Raw genomic sequence first — 18,061 nt, forward strand, 5'->3', positions numbered from 1 at the left:
AAAGTATGTGGTTCATACAATGCCATGTGAACAGTTTGGGGTATTTTGAACACAACCTTGTTGCAACTCCAGAATTCTTGCCAAGCATAACATTAGCCCCCAGACACAAAGGAAGTGTAGTTTTCTTGAAGGTACTCCTCAGTAAACCCAGCACTGGATAGGCAGTCAAGTAATGCTGATACTACACCTTCTGCTCTCTGATTCTCAAGCTCAAAGAGGTCAAGGAAAAGGAATAAGGGATTTTCTCCTTGTATTGATGCTTTTGGATTTACAATCACGGCTGCCTTCCTGCTTAAAGCAGAAGCCTCATCAATAAGAACTGCTCATTTACTTGATGAAGTCACTATGCTGCTCACTATTTTATTCTGCATTTCCTTTGCCATGTGTTGTGTAGTTTTTGTTGAGCTATAGCGAGAATATAGAATTGAATATCCTTCACTCTGCACAATAGTGAAATATGATGTGGTGTGTATAAACACTGACAGACGTTTACCCTGGTAAAAGCATAGTCATGTGTAATAAAGCATAGAGAAATCAATTATAAATAAATATTGTAAGGCCCAGAGAGGTATGGTAAGTCCTATTAAAAAACATGATAAGTCATGGCAAAATGTATATTACAACCATGGTGAAAGCAACTGAAATTACTGTTCAAATTTACTGTGGTAAACTTACATAAGGGATAGCTGGAGAACATTGCTTTGAATTTCTGAAAGCATCATCAGATTTCAAGAGCAGTCTGGATCCAACTGTCCATCTGCATGCATGTCAGATGCTTTCTGTTTATAAGGATCGCTTTTCATGCTGTGGCTGCTGGTAGTCACAGGGTGTCCAAATGCATTACTAATAACAACATCCCTGCCATCAACAGCAGCTGGGCCTGCTCTATCATCTTGTTCAAGGCCATGATTAGTAAATGTCAGAGCGTATCTAGATTCTTTATGATCAGCACCATCTATGCAATTCCTGCTTTCATTATCTTTCACATCACTCTGCTTTTTACTAGTTACCTCTCCAGTCATGCTACAAACCCCAAAGAAGGTCAGAAACACTGGAAGAAATATGAGACCATGAACTGCCCCAAATAGAATGACCAGGAACATGATTTTGAAAAATGTCCTGAAGATGTAGCTTTCAGCTGCAGCCAGAACAATGACACCCAGTATAGTAGAAACTGCCCCCTGGACTATAGGGTAACCTAGAGTATAGAGCGTATCAACGACCTTCTCATTTACGTCGCATTTGCTGTTTGATACAAATACGTAGGAAATATGTGCAGAAAAGTCTACAGAGAAGCCTATACAGATGACCAGATTGATCATAGATATGGAGTCTAAGTTAACACTCCAGAAAGCCATGAAGCCGACAACACCAACAATGACAGATCCGATGGCAAACGTTACCCACAAAGAGCAAAGTGGATTGGGAATCAATAGGAGGGCGATGACCAACATTACTGCAGTTGCCACTGCAATATTCTGTATCGTGTTAGAGACTATGACTACATACTGGTCAAAGAAGATGAATGCTGGGTGATAAACCAGTACTGGGACTACACAGTTCTTTACATCCTCTCTCAGCTCGTTCACCATGTTCTTTTCCTTGATTGGAGTGTTAATGTTTGTGGTCTGAATAAAGAAACGTGAGGCAATAATATCATCATTAGAGATACTAATGTCTTGTTTAAAGGTTGGAAGAATAAACTTTAAATTGTCTTTAAATACTGTTTCATTATCTAAGTTGATATTTAGTAATCTAGAGACATTCTCATATACTCTTAGCCATGAAACAGACAGGCTTGCATCAACATACAAGTGTTTTTCAAGCACTTTCAAACAACTTTCAATCTCTTGACGGACCTCTTTGTTCCAATATTCAACTTGTTCTGTAACAACAACCATAACTCTTGGTCCATACTCTGAAAAATAAGCATCCTCATCATCATAGTAGTTAACAACATACGAACCGTCATACGCCAGATTTCGAAGGTCTACACCTTCCTGCAACTGAAGACACCCATAAATACTGCTAGCCAGGTACCCACCATAGAGCAACACCACAAACACTTTGGTCCATGTGTTTGTAAGAAAAGGGCCATAGTACCTCTTAAAGAACACACTCACTGGCTGCTCTTTCTCACAGCCGGTGTTTGCATCATACGCCCCTCCTACACAGCACACGCTGTACCCTTTAGAGTGTCCTGCTGGACAGTTCTGCTCCACCTTCATGCACATCAGCCAGTGCCTGTTTCCCTTTTCTCTTTTTCCATTGAGAGCCAAGAAAGCTCCAAAGAATGTTATGTTGTACAGATAGCAGAACAGAACGGCAGTGCCTGTGTAGAGGCAAAACGACTGCACCGATCGAAAGGGTGTCATGATGCCTATGTAGAAAGCCAAGACATCAGTTAGAGTGGTGATGGTGATGGAGACGGCTGCCTCTTTATACGTTTCTGCCAAGCGATCTGCCACGGAATCATGAACCTTGGTTTGCTGCCAGCAGGAGATCATAATGAACATGTCATCAACTCCAATCCCTAGAAAAAAAAAAATATATATATATATTTTTTCAATATGTATATACGATAATAGCCTAAGTCAGGGGTTTTAAACCGGGGGTACGCGTACCTCTGGGGGTGCTTCTAAGGGTCATAGGGGGTAAGCAGAACGACTCAGAAATGCACAAATAAAAACAGAAGTAAAGAAATGATGATCTCAAATTGATTTTACTGACATTATTGCAGTCAGCACTCACATATCTGACCCTATAAAATTTTGACTTCAATGATGGTTAAATGCGAGTGACGCATACCTGATTATTTCATTTTGGCCCATTCCAACCCTTGTATCTTTTTTGTGTTCTCTGAAGAGGACTGTTTTAAAATAAGTAGGCTTCTATTTAGATATACTGTATCGGTTTTGTTGGTACAGTACTATATTTTTAACAGAAGTAGTATTTTAATTAAGAACGATATGATTCTGAAAATATCATATTACTAGAGAGACGACATGTTAACTGTAATACAGAACATACATTTTAAATCCGGTATGTATTGTAGCAGTATGGAAAATTCCCCATTAACGACCCAACAGCAAAATGACTTCTAAATATTCCCTTTCAATTTGAAGACAACCACCAACCAATACTTTTGGGATATGCCTGGCTTAGGTAGGTTACGTCAGAGCTGCCGACAGGCCCCTCCGTGGACTGACGTTCTCGGTCCCGCCTGACGAGGGAATAAGTAGTCGCTCCATGGAGCTCATTTCCTCTTTGCCTCTCACGATGGTAAGGTAAGCTATCTGTGTCACTAACCTGTGTGTGTTTTGAAAGAGCTCCTCTGAGTCGACTGCAGTTCCCTTGCATTGGTTCTGACAGCTGGCTTGCCGCTCTCATGGAATCAGCGGCTACATTTGAGTGTCTTTTTTCTTTCTCACTGCCTGCTTCGCTTCTGTCTTTTCTTGGCTATCTGTCATATGAGTGTGACTGCCTGTGCAGTATTGGTGTGTGTGTGTGTGTTGTCCTTCAACTGGCACCATAGGGGCTTGGCTTGCCACCCCGTCGCTGAGTGACTCTGCGGGGTGTCATTTGCGCAGGTTGGCCAAAAAAAACCCAACATCAACAACAGTCAGCCGTGTGTTCCTCCATCGGCTTTGTGCTTAGCCTGCCCAGCTGCCTCGGCCCATCCACCTCTGTGTGTTGGGCCTTCAAAAGAAAAAAAAAAGCGTGTTCTCCCTTCTGCCCTGTTCTTTTTCAAGTAACTGAGCTCTCGCTCACTGCAGCTTCGGCCTGCTGCACTAGCTGCGTCCCCAGTGCTTTGGTACCTCGGTGCACGTTGTACCTCGGTGCTCAAGTCACTCAGCTGCAGCGATTCTTTGAGAATCTGGTCCTCTGTTCCCTCAATCCCTTATGAGTAGCTTCATTCCCAAGTCGCCATGTAAGAGGTTCTCTGCAGAGTGGGGGATTCTACCTATGTGTTTTCAGGTCTTAGGTCACCGGACCAGCCTTCGTCTATAAGGTTCTCCATCACCGAGAGCAAGACTCCTGTTCTATCTCTTTATCTCTCTTCAAGTATCCTGGTGCTCTCTGAGCTGTCATGAAGCACTGCACTTGCTACTCACCATTGGCCCCTGAACTAGGTTGTTTGCCTTTGGATTGAAAATTTCTCTGGCTAGAAAAAAACTACATGGAAACACACACAACCTGAAAGTACTACCAAAACAGAGTGAGAAAAAGGTGAGACTTCTTTTTCTTTTTCCATGGAATTGCCCAAAGTGAAATAAAAGTGACAGCAAAACAATGAGAAACCTGTGGAGATGATGTTGCCAAAACAGAGTTATTCTACTAAGACTGGTTTTAAAAGCCTTGGTAAATAAATATGGGAGAAGCATGGCAAACTGCGACATTGCAATGCAGATTTACTGTAGTGTATTTTTATAATTGTATTTATAGCTTGCTTCTTACCGAGGATCAGGAACGGGGCGTTAGCCACAGTCATAGAGAATGGCCTTCCACAGTACAGCAACATCCCGAAAGCAGACAGCACCGCTAAGCCTGCTGACAGGACTCCAAAGGTGGCAACCCATGCCTTATTTCTGACACAGTCAAACCTAAACAAACAATGCATTCAGATGTACACGCTTGAAAATAACATTGAATTAACATTCTCCATGATGAGAAAAACATGAATTAAATTGTACTTTAGAAAAATTCTTCACTGCACTGTGTCAATTTAGCTGATAAAGCACTTATTGGAATTAAACATACATTTTTACGGTTCAGGTGTTTATTTTATTTGTTTAGCACCATAGTAGAGGCATAAACTCGCCAAAATAAACACTATGTAAAGGAAATACAAACTAAATGGCTTTATAAAATATTGCACTAGATGTAGGTGTTTAATTATAAAACACCGGATGATACCCCTATAATAATAATAATAATAATAATAATAATAATAATAATAATAATATAATAATAATAATAATAATAAACAGTACATACCTCAAGCAGGATATAATTGAAAAGAAAATGGCAAGGAAATACGTGATGGAAAACAATGGGATCACTTTCTTAGAATTGTCTTCAAACTCCTGCTGCCTTGACAATGAAGTAAAATACGATACCTAGAAAGCAAAGGTGCTTTTAAAATATTGCACTACATTATGTACATTCAATTTAAACAGTTACCAGGTCTAGTGTTAGTTTCGGGAGGGCAGGTAAAAGTGGTACGCAGCAGCTTGCTCGCGCAGTGCCCATTCAAATCTGGCATGACAGGCTGTTTTCGATCTTTTTCATCTTTTTAAATTACATTTATCATATTTTTCCTCTATTAAGAAAATAGTGAATATTTTGCGTTGGACTTCTTGTTCATTATTGTTATTATTATTATTATTATTATTATTATTATTATTATTATTATTATTATATTATTTATTAATATTTATTATTTAGCAGACTCCCTTACCCAATACATTTGTCATTAATTGTTTTTTTTTTTTCTATTTAGAGAAATTGTCTGTTTAAAGTTTAAGTTGATGAAAAAAAAGATAATTATAATTAATGGTTTGCAAAAAAAAAAGTATAATTAATGGCAAATGTACCTCTGTTTGACAATAGGAAAACATAACATCGCAATTGATTGCACCTGTACCAAAATCTCACAGCATACCACTTCCAACGTGGCAGCTCATCACTTTCTGTCATCACAAGTGTTGTACCTGTGCCACAACCGTACCTGTTGTTTTCTGTTCTTTTTTTTTTTAATCCGCCCACTATTGCATGAATATGACAAGACCGTCCCCATTAACACAGTGCGGTAACATAAATCTATTTATTTATTTATTTATTTATTTATTACCGCACTGAATCATTTGGGACGGTCCTGTTATATTCATGTAATAGTAGGCGGATTTAAAAACAAAAATGTCTAAGTTACAGATCTAATTAATGGTATGAATAATTCCCAGCAGTTTTAACAAGTTACTGACAAATACAAAAACATGGAAGTTTATAAGAATCCGACACACAGAGGACATCTATTAACCCTTACCTGAAGAGTTTTATCTTCTGTCAAGTATTTTGAAAATACTTTTTGAAATTGTTCCAGCCACAAGTTGCTTTTTCCCGTCTCGTCGTCTCTTAAATAGTAAAATAGTCTAATTGCTGTTGCTTTATCTACTACATGACCTTTTATATCAACTCCGCCAACAGTGGTCCCAAGAAATATCTTCGTTTTGTACATGGGATAGGTAAGATTAATATCTGCTATTTCGCTGGCATTGTAATTTATTATTTCTAATATCGCATTTGGAACACATTTGTTGTTTGTTTTAGCACACAGATCTAAATATGTATTATTGTCTGAAGTTATGTCTTTTACAGTGTTGTCTAGTTCAATTATTTCTTTAAATGCAGTTTCTGTTAAAATGTTCTCTCTGGAAACGGCAATCAGGGACGCGTAGGTCCCCTCCGTGTAGAGCCGCTGGCTGGAAAAGTCCGAGTCATTCTGAGGGAAGAATTTCTGTACAACGTCTCGCTCTCCCTTTGCAGCGCCATCCAAGGGAGTAAACTGCTCTTCGATGTCGTTTGCTTCATACTCCTTCAGAAAATAAAAGCCTGCCCCCAGACCACCCGAGATCAGCAAAGGGATCACTAGAAACCACCAGGGATGTGATCCTACAAAATGCCCTAATTGATAAAATGCTGCGCAGATTGGCTTCTCTACACAGTCTGTGCGGCATACACATCTAGCCATTCTAATATAATCAGACCACGGGATTTGTTGTGTTATTCAAAATAATGTAATAGTTTTAACCTATGCCGTTTTAAAATTGTATTGTTTTCTAAATCAGTAGACCCAATGAAACTAACAGTCCAGGCAACTGTAGCTGCATTCAGCCTTCAGCAAGCATGCTTTCTCGTTTTATTTTCTGGAAGACAATCCTAATAAAAAACGTCAGCGATCGTGCGAGTTAGTTTGCATAAAGGGGCGTAAACCTGTGGTATAGTTCTTATGAATTTTACCTGTCTGCGAGATGGGAAGAAATTCTGTATTAAAATCAGTGTTAGGTAGTATTGCAGTTTTAGTTATATGCTATATTCTAGTGACATATTCTCGTTCTCAACAATTATTATTATTATTATTATTATTGGCACTAGGATGTTTCAGTACATTTAAAATTTGCCATAATGTTATGTGCATTTTTTAACATAAACCCAGTATTGACGTCGTTTGGCAAACTATTTGTGTCAACTGTGTCTCACAATTTTGCTCTTTTTGACAAAGCACTAGGAAACCCAGTATAACACTGGCAAATGAAAGCTCCCCACTACCGAGGTGTGCTGGAATGCAAAAAAGAAAAAAACAACAGTTACAAAAAGAAAAAAGTTGCATATGTTTTTATTTAATTGTTTGTAACGTAACACTGAAAATACAATTTTGTCAAATACACAAATACAAGAAATATTACCTCCCAGAGTTACTGTCTATAAAAGGGCCTTATAGCTTTATTCAAAATAATGTTAATAACGCGGTTTATGACAATTGGATTAGCTATTATTCAGATATATGCAAAAATGTAAGTGTGATATACAGTTGTATGGATAGAGAGATTCCTCCATATCGCCAGAATCTGACATTCTCAATAACATGCTAAATATTAATACAAAGTTTCATGACAGGTGGATGAGCAATTCCCCAGGTATATTCAGGGGAAAATAAAACCCTAGTCAGGGATCCAAGTGCAGGTGGAGGCACGGCCTACTCCAAAACAAGAGGAGGCACGGCATACTCCAAGACAAGAGGAGGCAAGGCATACTCCAAAACAAGAGGAGGCACGGCATACTCCAAAACAAGAGGAGGCACGGCATACTCCAAAACAAGAGGAGGCACGGCATACTCCAAAACAAGAGGAGGCAAGGCCTACTCCAAAACAAGAGGAGGCAGGGCCTACTCCAAAACAAGAAGAGGCAGGACATACTCCAAAACAAGAGGAGGCACGGCATACTCCAAAACAAGAGGAGGCACGGCATACTCCAAAACAAGAGGAGGCACGGCATACTCCAAAACAAGAGGAGGCACGGCATACTCCAAAACAAGAGGAGGCACGGCATACTCCAAAACAAGAGGAGGCACGGCATACTCCAAAACAAGAGGAGGCAAGGCCTACTCCAAAACAAGAGGAGGCACGGCATACTCCAAAACAAGAGGAGGCACGGCATACTCCAAAACAAGAGGAGGCAGGGCATACTCCAAAACAAGAGGAGGCAGGGCCTACTCCAAAACAAGAGGAGGCAAGGCCTACTCCAAAACAAGAGGAGGCACGGCATACTCCAAAACAAGAGGAGGCAAGGCCTACTCCAAAACAAGAGGAGGCACGGCATACTCCAAAACAAGAGGAGGCACGGCATACTCCAAAACAAGAGGAGGCAAGGCATACTCCAAAACAAGAGGAGGCAAGGCCTACTCCAAAACAAGAGGAGGCAAGGCCTACTCCAAAACAAGAGGAGGCACGGCATACTCCAAAACAAGAGGAGGCACGGCATACTCCAAAACAAGAAGAGGCACGGCCTACTCCAAAACAAGAGGAGGCACGGCATACTCCAAAACAAGAGGAGGCAGGGCATACTCCAAAACAAGAGGAGGCAAGGCCTACTCCAAAACAAGAGGAGGCAAGGCCTACTCCAAAACAAGAGGAGGCACGGCATACTCCAAAACAAGAGGAGGCAGGGCCTACTCCAAAACAAGAGGAGGCAGGGCCTACTCCAAAACAAGAGGAGGCACGGCATACTCCAAAACAAGAGGAGGCAGGGCCTACTCCAAAACAAGTCAGACAAGGTTTATTAACCTGACCTGTAGGGCAATCTCTGGTAATAACAGCTGATCTATACACATAAAATAGAAAAAAAAAATTACCTCCAACAGACAACATGAAGTGCTTTGTATGTTCTATGAGTGGCACAGTGTAAAGAAAATGACAGTTTGTGTTGAGTAATAGCAACTGCAATATTTAAAACAATGCCATCACATTCATTCTTAAACATGCATGTTTGCCTGTAGGAAATAACAAGCGTTGCTTCACCTCCATGCAATTTCCCTACTAGAAGTTACACTTCAGACATGATGTGATAAAATGAATAGAACCTATACTTTTGATAAGTATCTTTCACAGCGACGTGACAGGCGACACCAGGGTGACGCTGGAGCGAAGAGAAATAGATAGGATTGTCGTGCAACGACTAGGAATTGATCAATCAGAGAACAGCTTCAATGTACATAGTCCTGCAGGATGAAGCAGTATCCAAAATGATAGAGGAAAAAATAATACTTGCCATGCAAAAATAAACAGAGTTTTATGACAAAGTTAATCTCAAATATAAAGATACTGATTTGAAAGATAATATATGGGAGTGCATTTCAAAGGAACTGGATCAGCTTTTTATGCATGATTTATTGTCATATAAAATACAGTCAGAGAAGAAGAGAAGATACTCATAACAACTGGCAGTGGTTGGCAGGGATGGGGTTAATCCCCAGCCTGCCAAAATATATATGAGAATGTGGCTGCTCTTTAACGAGATGATTGGTGCCAAGTGGGAACAGCCACATGAAATAAGACCATTGAAGGCTTCGCCAGCACCTCTTTCAGAGAGAGGTGCTGCCAGTTCGAGTGCTGGAGAGAGAGAGAGAGAGAGAGAGAGAGAGAGGCTGCCTGCCTGCCCAAGTGCCAGAGAGGGAGGTGCCTTGCCCTGTGTGATGTACCTGCCTGTGTTAGTTGAGATCACTACTATATATATATATATATATATATATATATATATATATATATATATATATATATATATATATATATATATATATATATATATATATATATATATATAACATATAAAATAACATAACATTTTTAGCACACCACATATTGACATTTATTGTAACATGAGAGAGTTTGAGTTATTGTGGCAGGCTGGCGAGTGGATAGAGGCCCAGAGACAGTCTGTAGTTCAAAAAAATAATTATTTTATTATAAATACACAAAAATAAAAGGGCACAAGGGCCAAAACAAAGTGATTTAAAACACAAAAAGCAAAACTAACAAAAATAACGATTTCCAGGCTGGGCAATACCTTCACTGGATTTATCAAAATTCAAAAATCACACACCACCAAAAACCACCAACCTGCTTCCTCAGCTCCCTCCTCTCAAATGAGAAGCAGAGGCCTCCTTTTATGTCAGGAGGCTGGGCGATGATTGATCATTAATTAACCTAATCAACCCCAGCCACCTGAACATAAAAACCCAGGCAGGTAGGGGAAATTAACCCCATCCCTGCCAATTTAAAAAGGGCAGAGCTTTGCTCTGCCACACACCTCCCCCCATGTACAACGTACACCAGCCGCAATCTGCCAACTCCCCCCCCCCCCCACCCCCCAAGAGTCCAATTATGTCCCTTGGGTGGGCTGTTATGGTGGGTGGTGGTGGGCGGGGTTGATGTCAGAGCCCCCAAGCCTTCTTTGGTTGAGGCGATGCGAAGCAGCAGGCAACCCCAGGCGATGCGAATGTGTCATCCCCGAGCCGAGCGGGTGTGGCATCCCTGAACGGTGCAAGTTCCGTCATCCTAGGGCCCCGGCGGAGCTCTCCTCCCTCTCTGGCTCTGGGAGCGGCGGCTCCTCACCCCTCTCTGGCTCTCGGGAAGGCGGCTCACCCCTCTTTATTGGAGTGACCGGGGCATCTCCCATGTCTACCGCCAGGTAATTAACCACCATGAGGGCAACCTCTGGGAAGGATGCTGGGTGGTGTTGTTCCTCCCACTGTTCCCACCTCTCCCCATCTCGACGCCACAGCGTGTTGATAACTATGGGGAGATCGTGGACGAGGTCTGCCTCAGGGTGCATCAACCACTCCCAGATCTCCTGGGACGGTGGTGAAGGTGGTGGTGCTGGAGGTAGTGGGGTGGCCCCTGATACCCAGGGTGAATACTGCACCTCTTTCTGGGCCTGGCTGTAGGGGCATCCTGCCCAGTTGTGGCCGTCCTCCTCACACCGGCCACACCAGTTTGCCGGTGGCACATCTGGGCAGGACAGCCAACGATGGTCCTCCTTCCCGCACCAGGAACACCAAGGGAAGAGGCTGGCCGGGTCTTCCAGCGGTGGCTGCAGCAGCTTACATTTCTTCAGCTGCTGCTTGTCCTGCCTTTGCCGCTGTCTGCTCTTTCCCAAAAAATAAATAAAATAAATACTGCTCTGAGCCTCTAGGTGGCGCTATCCCACTTCTGACACCAAATGTGGCAAGCTGGGGAGTGGATAGAGGCCCAGAGACAGTCTGTAGTTCAAAAAATATATATTTTATTGTAAATACACAAAAATAAAAGGGCACAAGGGCCAAAACAAAACAATTCAAACACAAAAAGAAAGACAAAAAGCAAAACTAACAAAAATTTCCAGGCTGGGCAATGCCTTCACTGGATTTATCAAAATTCAAAAATCACACACAAAAACCCACCAACCTGCTTCCTCAGCTCCCTCCTCTCAACTGAGAAGCAGAGGCCTCCTTTTATGTCAGGTGGCTGGGCGCTGATTGATCGTTAATTAACCTAATCAACTAATCAACCCCAGCCACCTGAACATAATAAACCCAGGCAGGTAGGGGATATTAACCCCATCCCTGCCAATTTAAAAAGGGCAGAGCTTTGCTCTGCCACAGTTATATGTTCATTTATATTACATTGACCCATCCAACACAGAAACTAGCTGCATCCATGTAAGCTCCAGGAATCAGATTGTATCAGGGTAGTAGAAAAGCCCTGCACATAGAAAAGGGGGCGGGGCAAAGTCCTGCTGTTTAAATGTATTTTGTGTTTATTTAAAACATGATGTATTATGACTTAAGAATGTATTGTTTGTTTATTTTATAAATGTACAGTAATTGTGACACACCGAAACAATCCCAGATTCTGATACTGTCAATAACTTTTGCTAAAGAGTATTACAAATCAGTGCGCATCATTTTTTCTCCATAACTGCCAAACTCACTAAACCTGATACAAAAATATTTTAAATGTGCAGGACATACAGATGTGCTCAAATTTGTTGGTACCCCTCCACAAAAAACGAAAAATGCACAATTTTCTCTGAAATAACTTGAAACTGACAAAAGTAATTCGCATCCACCATTGTTTATTCCATATTTAATAGAAATCAGACTTTGCTTTTGATTTTTTATTCAACATAATATTGTAAATAATAAAACAAATGAAAATGGCATGGACAAAAATGATGGGACCGCTAACCTAATATTTTGTTGCACAACCTTTAGAGGCAATCTCTGCAATCAAATGTTTTCTGTAGCTCTCAATGAGACTTCTACACCTGTTAACAGGTAGTTTAGCCCACTCTTCCTGAGCAAACTGCTCCAGCTGTCTCAGGTTTGATAGGTGCCTTCTCCACACTGCACGTTTCAGCTCATTCCATAGATGTTCGATAGGATTCAGATCAGGACTCTTCAGGCCACTTCAGAATAGTCCAATGTTTTGTTCTTATCCATTCCTGGGTGCTTTTAGCTGTGTGTTTTGGGTCATTATCCTGTTGGAGGACCCATGACCTGCGACTGAGACAGAACTTTCTGACACTGGGCAGTACGTTTCGCTCCAAAATGCCTTGATAGTCTTGAGATTTCATTGTGCCCTGCACAGATTCAAGGCACCCTGCGTCAGGCGCAGCAAAACAGCCCCAAAACATAACCGAGCCTCCTCCATGTTTCATTGTAGGTATGGTGTTCTTTTCTTTGAAAGCTTCATTTTATCGTCTGTGAACATAGAGCTGATGTGACTTGCCAAAAAGCTCCAGTTTTGACTCATCTGTCCAAATGACATTCTCCCAGAAGGATTGTGGCTTGTCAATATGCATTTTAGCAAATTCCAGTCTGCCTTTTTATGTTTTTCTTTCAAAAGTGGAGTCCTCCTGGGTCTTCTTCCATGGAGCCCACTTTCGCTCAAAAAGCGACGGATGGTGCGATCAGAAACTGACATACCTTCATCTTGGAGTTTCGTTTATATCTCTTTGGCAGTTATCCTTGGTTCTTTTTCTACCATTCGCACTATCCTTCTGTTCAATCCAGGGTCGATTTTCCTCTTGCGGCCGCGCCCAGGGAGGTTGCCTACAGTTCCATGGACCTTAAATTTATTAATAATATTTGCAACTGTTGTCACAGGGACATCAAGCTGCTTGGAGATGGTCTTGTAGCCTTTACCTTTACCATGCTTGTCTATTATTTTCTTTCTGATCTCCTCAGGCAACTCTCTCTTTTGCGTTCTCTGGTCCATGTTCAGTGTGGTGCACACAATGATACCAAACAGCACAGTGACTACTTTTCTCCATTTAAATAGGCTGAATGACTGACTACAAGAATGGAGACATGTGTGATACTAATTAAAGAAACTAATTAGTTTGAAATATCACTATAATTAAATTATTTATGATCTTCTCTAAGGGGTACCAACAAATGTGCCCAGGCCACTTTAGACTATCTTTGTAGAATAAGCAATAATTCATCTCTTTTCACAGCTTCTTTGCTTTATTCTATTACATACCAAAGGCATGCAAGTATACATGATAAAACAGCGTTTAATTTCATCACTTTTCAGGAGGAATGAAGCATTATTTCAATGAGCTGTAAGGGTACCAACAAATTTGAGCACGTCTGTATGCGATATCCCACAGGGACACCACCACAGCAAGTACCAGCTGTTGCAAATAGAGGATAAAGATGTGACCTAAGATGAAGGAAACCAAGTATTAGTATTACCAAGCCTGTCATTCTTCAAGGTTGATCGGGCAAATGTTAATGAGTGCTGTTTCAATCACAAAGAAATAAAGGAGGCTTTGTCATTCTGGGACAGGCTGAATAGGTGAGATTTCTATCAAGCTTCTGATTATACCTCTCTTATCACAGATCTTGGTCCTCTCAATGAACTAGAGTCAGCAATGCTATCAGGACCAGGTCACTTGATCCAAAGTTTTTTTCTCTTTTAGAAGTTAATCTTTATTTAAGTTAACCGAGTACAACAGAGCACAAGGAGGTTAAGAGTCAGTGACTGAGCTTGGATTGAACCTGGAACCTCCTGGTAACAAGCTCCTTTCTCTAACCACTAGACCACCAACCCTATCAAAGCTATTGGTCATTTATAAAGCTAATCAAATATGTAATTCCTGTATTACAGCTTGCAACATTGGATACAATGTGGACATGTACCCCCAATTGCATGGAAAAATACACACAATGTGGGGGTGTTATTGGTCAAGACAGAGAGCTGAGTATCCCTTTAAACATATTGATTTACATTATCTAAACATCCATTGAGGTCTCTGGCCATTTCAAAAATATTATTGTTCAGTTCCAACATGGTATTGTGTATTAAATAATTAAATGAGAAGTAGTGAATTTAATTAATGTATTTATTCATTTTTTTGTTTGATTAATTCATTCTGCATCCTCAAAAGTTACATTTGGTCTTTTCTGTGCTGGTCCATTTTCTGAGCTGATAATTCAGTAGCCTGCAGAACAGCCAGCACAGCTTCAGAAACAGGTACCTTGCAGTATCTTGTCTTTGGGGAGAAGTTGCCTTTTTGCTGCTTTATGGATCTAAATGATTTGTTTAAGTTTCTTCTTTCTGGGAAGTCCCAAATATTCAACATCACACTGCTCCCTATTTTCACCATACTGCTCCTCCTAGTCATCATTTCTGTCCTTCTCTTGTCATTTTATTCCTTCATCACCTGACTCTTCTTTCTCCTTCTCAAAGCAGTAACCCACAGTGAGACTGTGCTACATTTGAAAAAGAGAAAATAACAATACCAGTATTTGTTTATATGATACCCTATTATTTATACAGTTTCATAAAATGCAACCAGGTACATGAAACTATAATTTAATTAACACAGAACATACATTTACAAAATGCCATTAAAATGCAACTGCTAGTTATGCATTTGTATGGTGCCTGGGGCTCCCTCCACACCTCCAATGGCCACCTTGTTAAACAGCTGGGAGACCTGTTCCTGCAGGGGAGTCAGCTGTATTTGTTTGGCCGGACCTCCTCCCTTTTCTCTGTAACAAGGTGAATGTCTTGCCACTTTTTAAAAGCCAAGTATATTTATTCTGATTGTTATTTCATCCCATATGTCGATCTCTGACTGTGAAGAGTGATGTTTTGTTCTTTAGAACTGCTTCAACAAAAATTCTGGGCATTTTGACGCTCACTTACTTTTTTTTTTCTTGTTCTCTCTGTCCTGATGTACTTGCTTTATTATTTTGTTCAAACACATGTATCTTCTGTTCCGTCATATCCTCTGAAACACACATCTATTTTGTTTTTCTCCTCCTTTACTTCCTTTCAACCCCACCTGTACACTGACATAAATGTTTCTCATTTAAATATTGAATAGTTATTCTGCCACCTTTATGTAAATTGCATCCATTCCACCTGTCAGACTACCAGGAGGAGCAGAGCAGGAGCCGAACCAACTGTGCCTGGTGGTGCCGCGACCTGGGTGTCAGGCCCAGCAACCAGAGGTCGAGACACGGTGGTCTGGTGTCTAGAAGGCCAGGTTGAGGGATCCAACCCCTAGACATCGGGCTGTGGCACAGGGGTGGTGGTCGGGGCTGTGGTGGATGAGGTCTCCTTACCCCCCAACCCCTTCTCTGTAACCAGAAGCTCCCTTTTCTTGGTCTCTGGCAACCAGTAATCAGGCAGTAAAACTGCTGCTAATAACAAATCTCCAGGTGATGATGATCAGGCATCCCCAGGCGATTGCTAACAGGCATCCCCATGCGATCGCGAACAGGCATTCCCAGGTGATGATGAACAGGCATTCCCAGGCGATGATGAACAGGCATCCCCAGGCAATGGTGAATAGGCATTCTCGGGCGATGGCGAACAGGCATCCCTGGGCGATGGTGAACAGGCATCCCTGGGCGATGGTGAACAGGCATCCCTGGGCGATGGTGAACAGGCATTCCCAGGCGATAGCGAACAGGCATCCCTGGGCGATGGTGAACAGGCATCCCTGGGCGATGGTGAACAGGCATTCCCAGGCGATAGCAAACAGGCATCCCTGGGCGATGGTGAACAGGCATTCCCAGACGATAGCGAACAGGCATCCCGGGGCGATGGTGAACAGGCATCCCTGAGTAATGGTGAACAGGCATCCCTGGGCGATGGTGAACAGGCATCCCTGGGCGATGGTGAACAGGCATCCCTGGGCGATGTTGAACAGGCATTCCTGGGCGAGAAGCTGCAGGAATTGTGTAGCTTTTCAGTTTGAGATTTCTTTTATACACCATCAAATCATACAATTACTGAAAACTAGGGAACAGAGTGCCCTGGACTGGATGGTAAGATAATTCATTCCCAGGGTTAGGCGGAAGTCAGCCATCTAGAAAGGTTGACTGAGCTATGGTACACTAAATCATCGAGCCGGAAGGAAAGCGATGTGGCAGCCGCGGATTGGAGGAGCGGTTGCAATCGTTAACCAAGAGGTCGTGATTGAAGGTATATATGTTGATGTAGCGAAGTGATCTGTTCCTTTGTTATGGGTAATGCTGAACCAGAAGGACACCAGTATTTTTATCGTGACATGGATGACACAATCTGAATCTGTCACTACAGGTCAGCACGAAACCCGGACAACACTTCACTTGAGTCACGATTAATTGTATTTGCACAACCACGAGCACTGCAGCACTCACTGCGGACATGTGATTGCATTTGTGTTTATTTTTGGTGATTTTATATCAGGATTATTATTTCAGGACTGAACCCGTGTATTAAACGGAGCAATACACCACGCTGTGTATTGCCTGTTATCATTTATTGTTTACTGTTGTCATCAGACTGTGGATTATAAATAAATAAAACATCATTTCACCAGTACTTTGTTGTTGGCTGCGCACTGCAAGCCACTTTACCACAATCCTGTATAGAGTTTCTTATAGTTTTGAAACAAATAAAGCTCTGTTGTGCTTTTATAAATTAGCACTGTCAATGCTCACTCATTGTGCCATTGGAAACTCCCAACAGCTTCACAGGTAACAGAGAACAATGGGGTCAGTGCTTTTAATGAAATCAGGCATCCATTCAGGAAACATTACCCTGATCCCCACCCCACTGTGAACAGGTCAGCTCTTTTGTTAAAAACCTTTTAGAAGACAGGATGATTTCTTTTTAAAAAGTACTTGTATCTTTAAACTGTAATTCAACAGAAAGTTTTATAGTAACAGTGTACTTTCAAACAACAAAAGACTTGATCAAATTATAAACCAAAAAATAATTATGTCGTGCAAAATGTGATAATATCCTTGGCAGAAATGGTACAAATGAAGAACATCTTTATCATTACCTATCAAAGCATCCCAGTACCACCCTCTAATTATTAGCTTTGCCTAACATAGGAAGGCTAACTGCTTAGATGAAAACAAGACTTTGTGCAAAGTGCAAGACTCCTTTCAAGTTAAACATGATCTGTATAAGGGTATTGTTCTGGTTGATACTGAAGGGTATCTTTCTGAGTAACTCAACCCTTCCTTATTGCCTGTTTTCATAATTACAGCAATTAACCAATTATACATGCTTGAAATGAAGACTATATAAAGTCATCAGAAACTGTTAGTTAACAAAGAACTAGACATGAGGTAAGAAGTGTCATTTCTTGTGACTCTTTGTTGAGAATATAATTGTCTGCATGTCACTAATAATAGTAATATATTTGACCTTTTGTGAGATTAGAGCCTTTGGGTTTTACTCAATACGATTTATTTAGAACTGGTGTTGATTTGTTTTATACATTGGCTCTAGTTTTTAAAACCTTTGGGCCTAGTGTATTATTAATGGCATGTTCTTTATTTAAGTGGAAATAGGATTTGTATTTATATAGGTTTAAAGGCATTACAGTAAATCTTGTTATTATTGTGATCACTGTTTTTGATTTATGCTGTCAGGATGTAAACGCAATATTGAATTTGTTCAGGGACGAACAGGTTAGTTATTTTTTTCTGTATTAGTTATTCATT

General features: G+C 41.1%; 1 protein-coding gene across 1 annotated transcript; it reads right to left on the bottom strand.

The window, feature by feature from the left end:
• Positions 1 to 728: 728 nt before the first annotated feature.
• On the bottom strand, positions 729 to 6,751 carry LOC121313748 (patched domain-containing protein 3-like). Its single transcript, XM_041246553.1, has 4 exons — positions 6,047 to 6,751; positions 4,999 to 5,120; positions 4,459 to 4,604; positions 729 to 2,533 (listed from the first exon to the last, which is right to left on the bottom strand). The coding sequence occupies exons 1-4, from the start codon at positions 6,749 to 6,751 to the stop codon at positions 729 to 731; spliced, it is 2,778 nt and encodes a 925-aa protein (XP_041102487.1).
• Between the last annotated feature and the right edge of the window lie 11,310 nt (positions 6,752 to 18,061).

The sequence above is a fragment of the Polyodon spathula genome, chromosome 4 (assembly GCF_017654505.1).
Source record: "Polyodon spathula isolate WHYD16114869_AA chromosome 4, ASM1765450v1, whole genome shotgun sequence".
Classification (NCBI taxonomy): domain Eukaryota; kingdom Metazoa; phylum Chordata; class Actinopteri; order Acipenseriformes; family Polyodontidae; genus Polyodon; species Polyodon spathula.

Bases quoted from the DNA above. Each gene is read 5' to 3' on its own strand.
- LOC121313748 (XM_041246553.1), bottom strand. From the start codon at position 6,751: ATGGCTAGATGTGTATGCCGCACAGACTGTGTAGAGAAGCCAATCTGC. The intron at 5,121-6,046 runs GTAAGGGTTAAT...TTTGCTTTCTAG, and splicing joins CAGAAGATAAAACTCTTCAG to GTATCGTATTTTACTTCATT. The intron at 2,534-4,458 runs GTAAGAAGCAAG...TTTTTTTTCTAG, and splicing joins CGCCCCGTTCCTGATCCTCG to GGATTGGAGTTGATGACATG.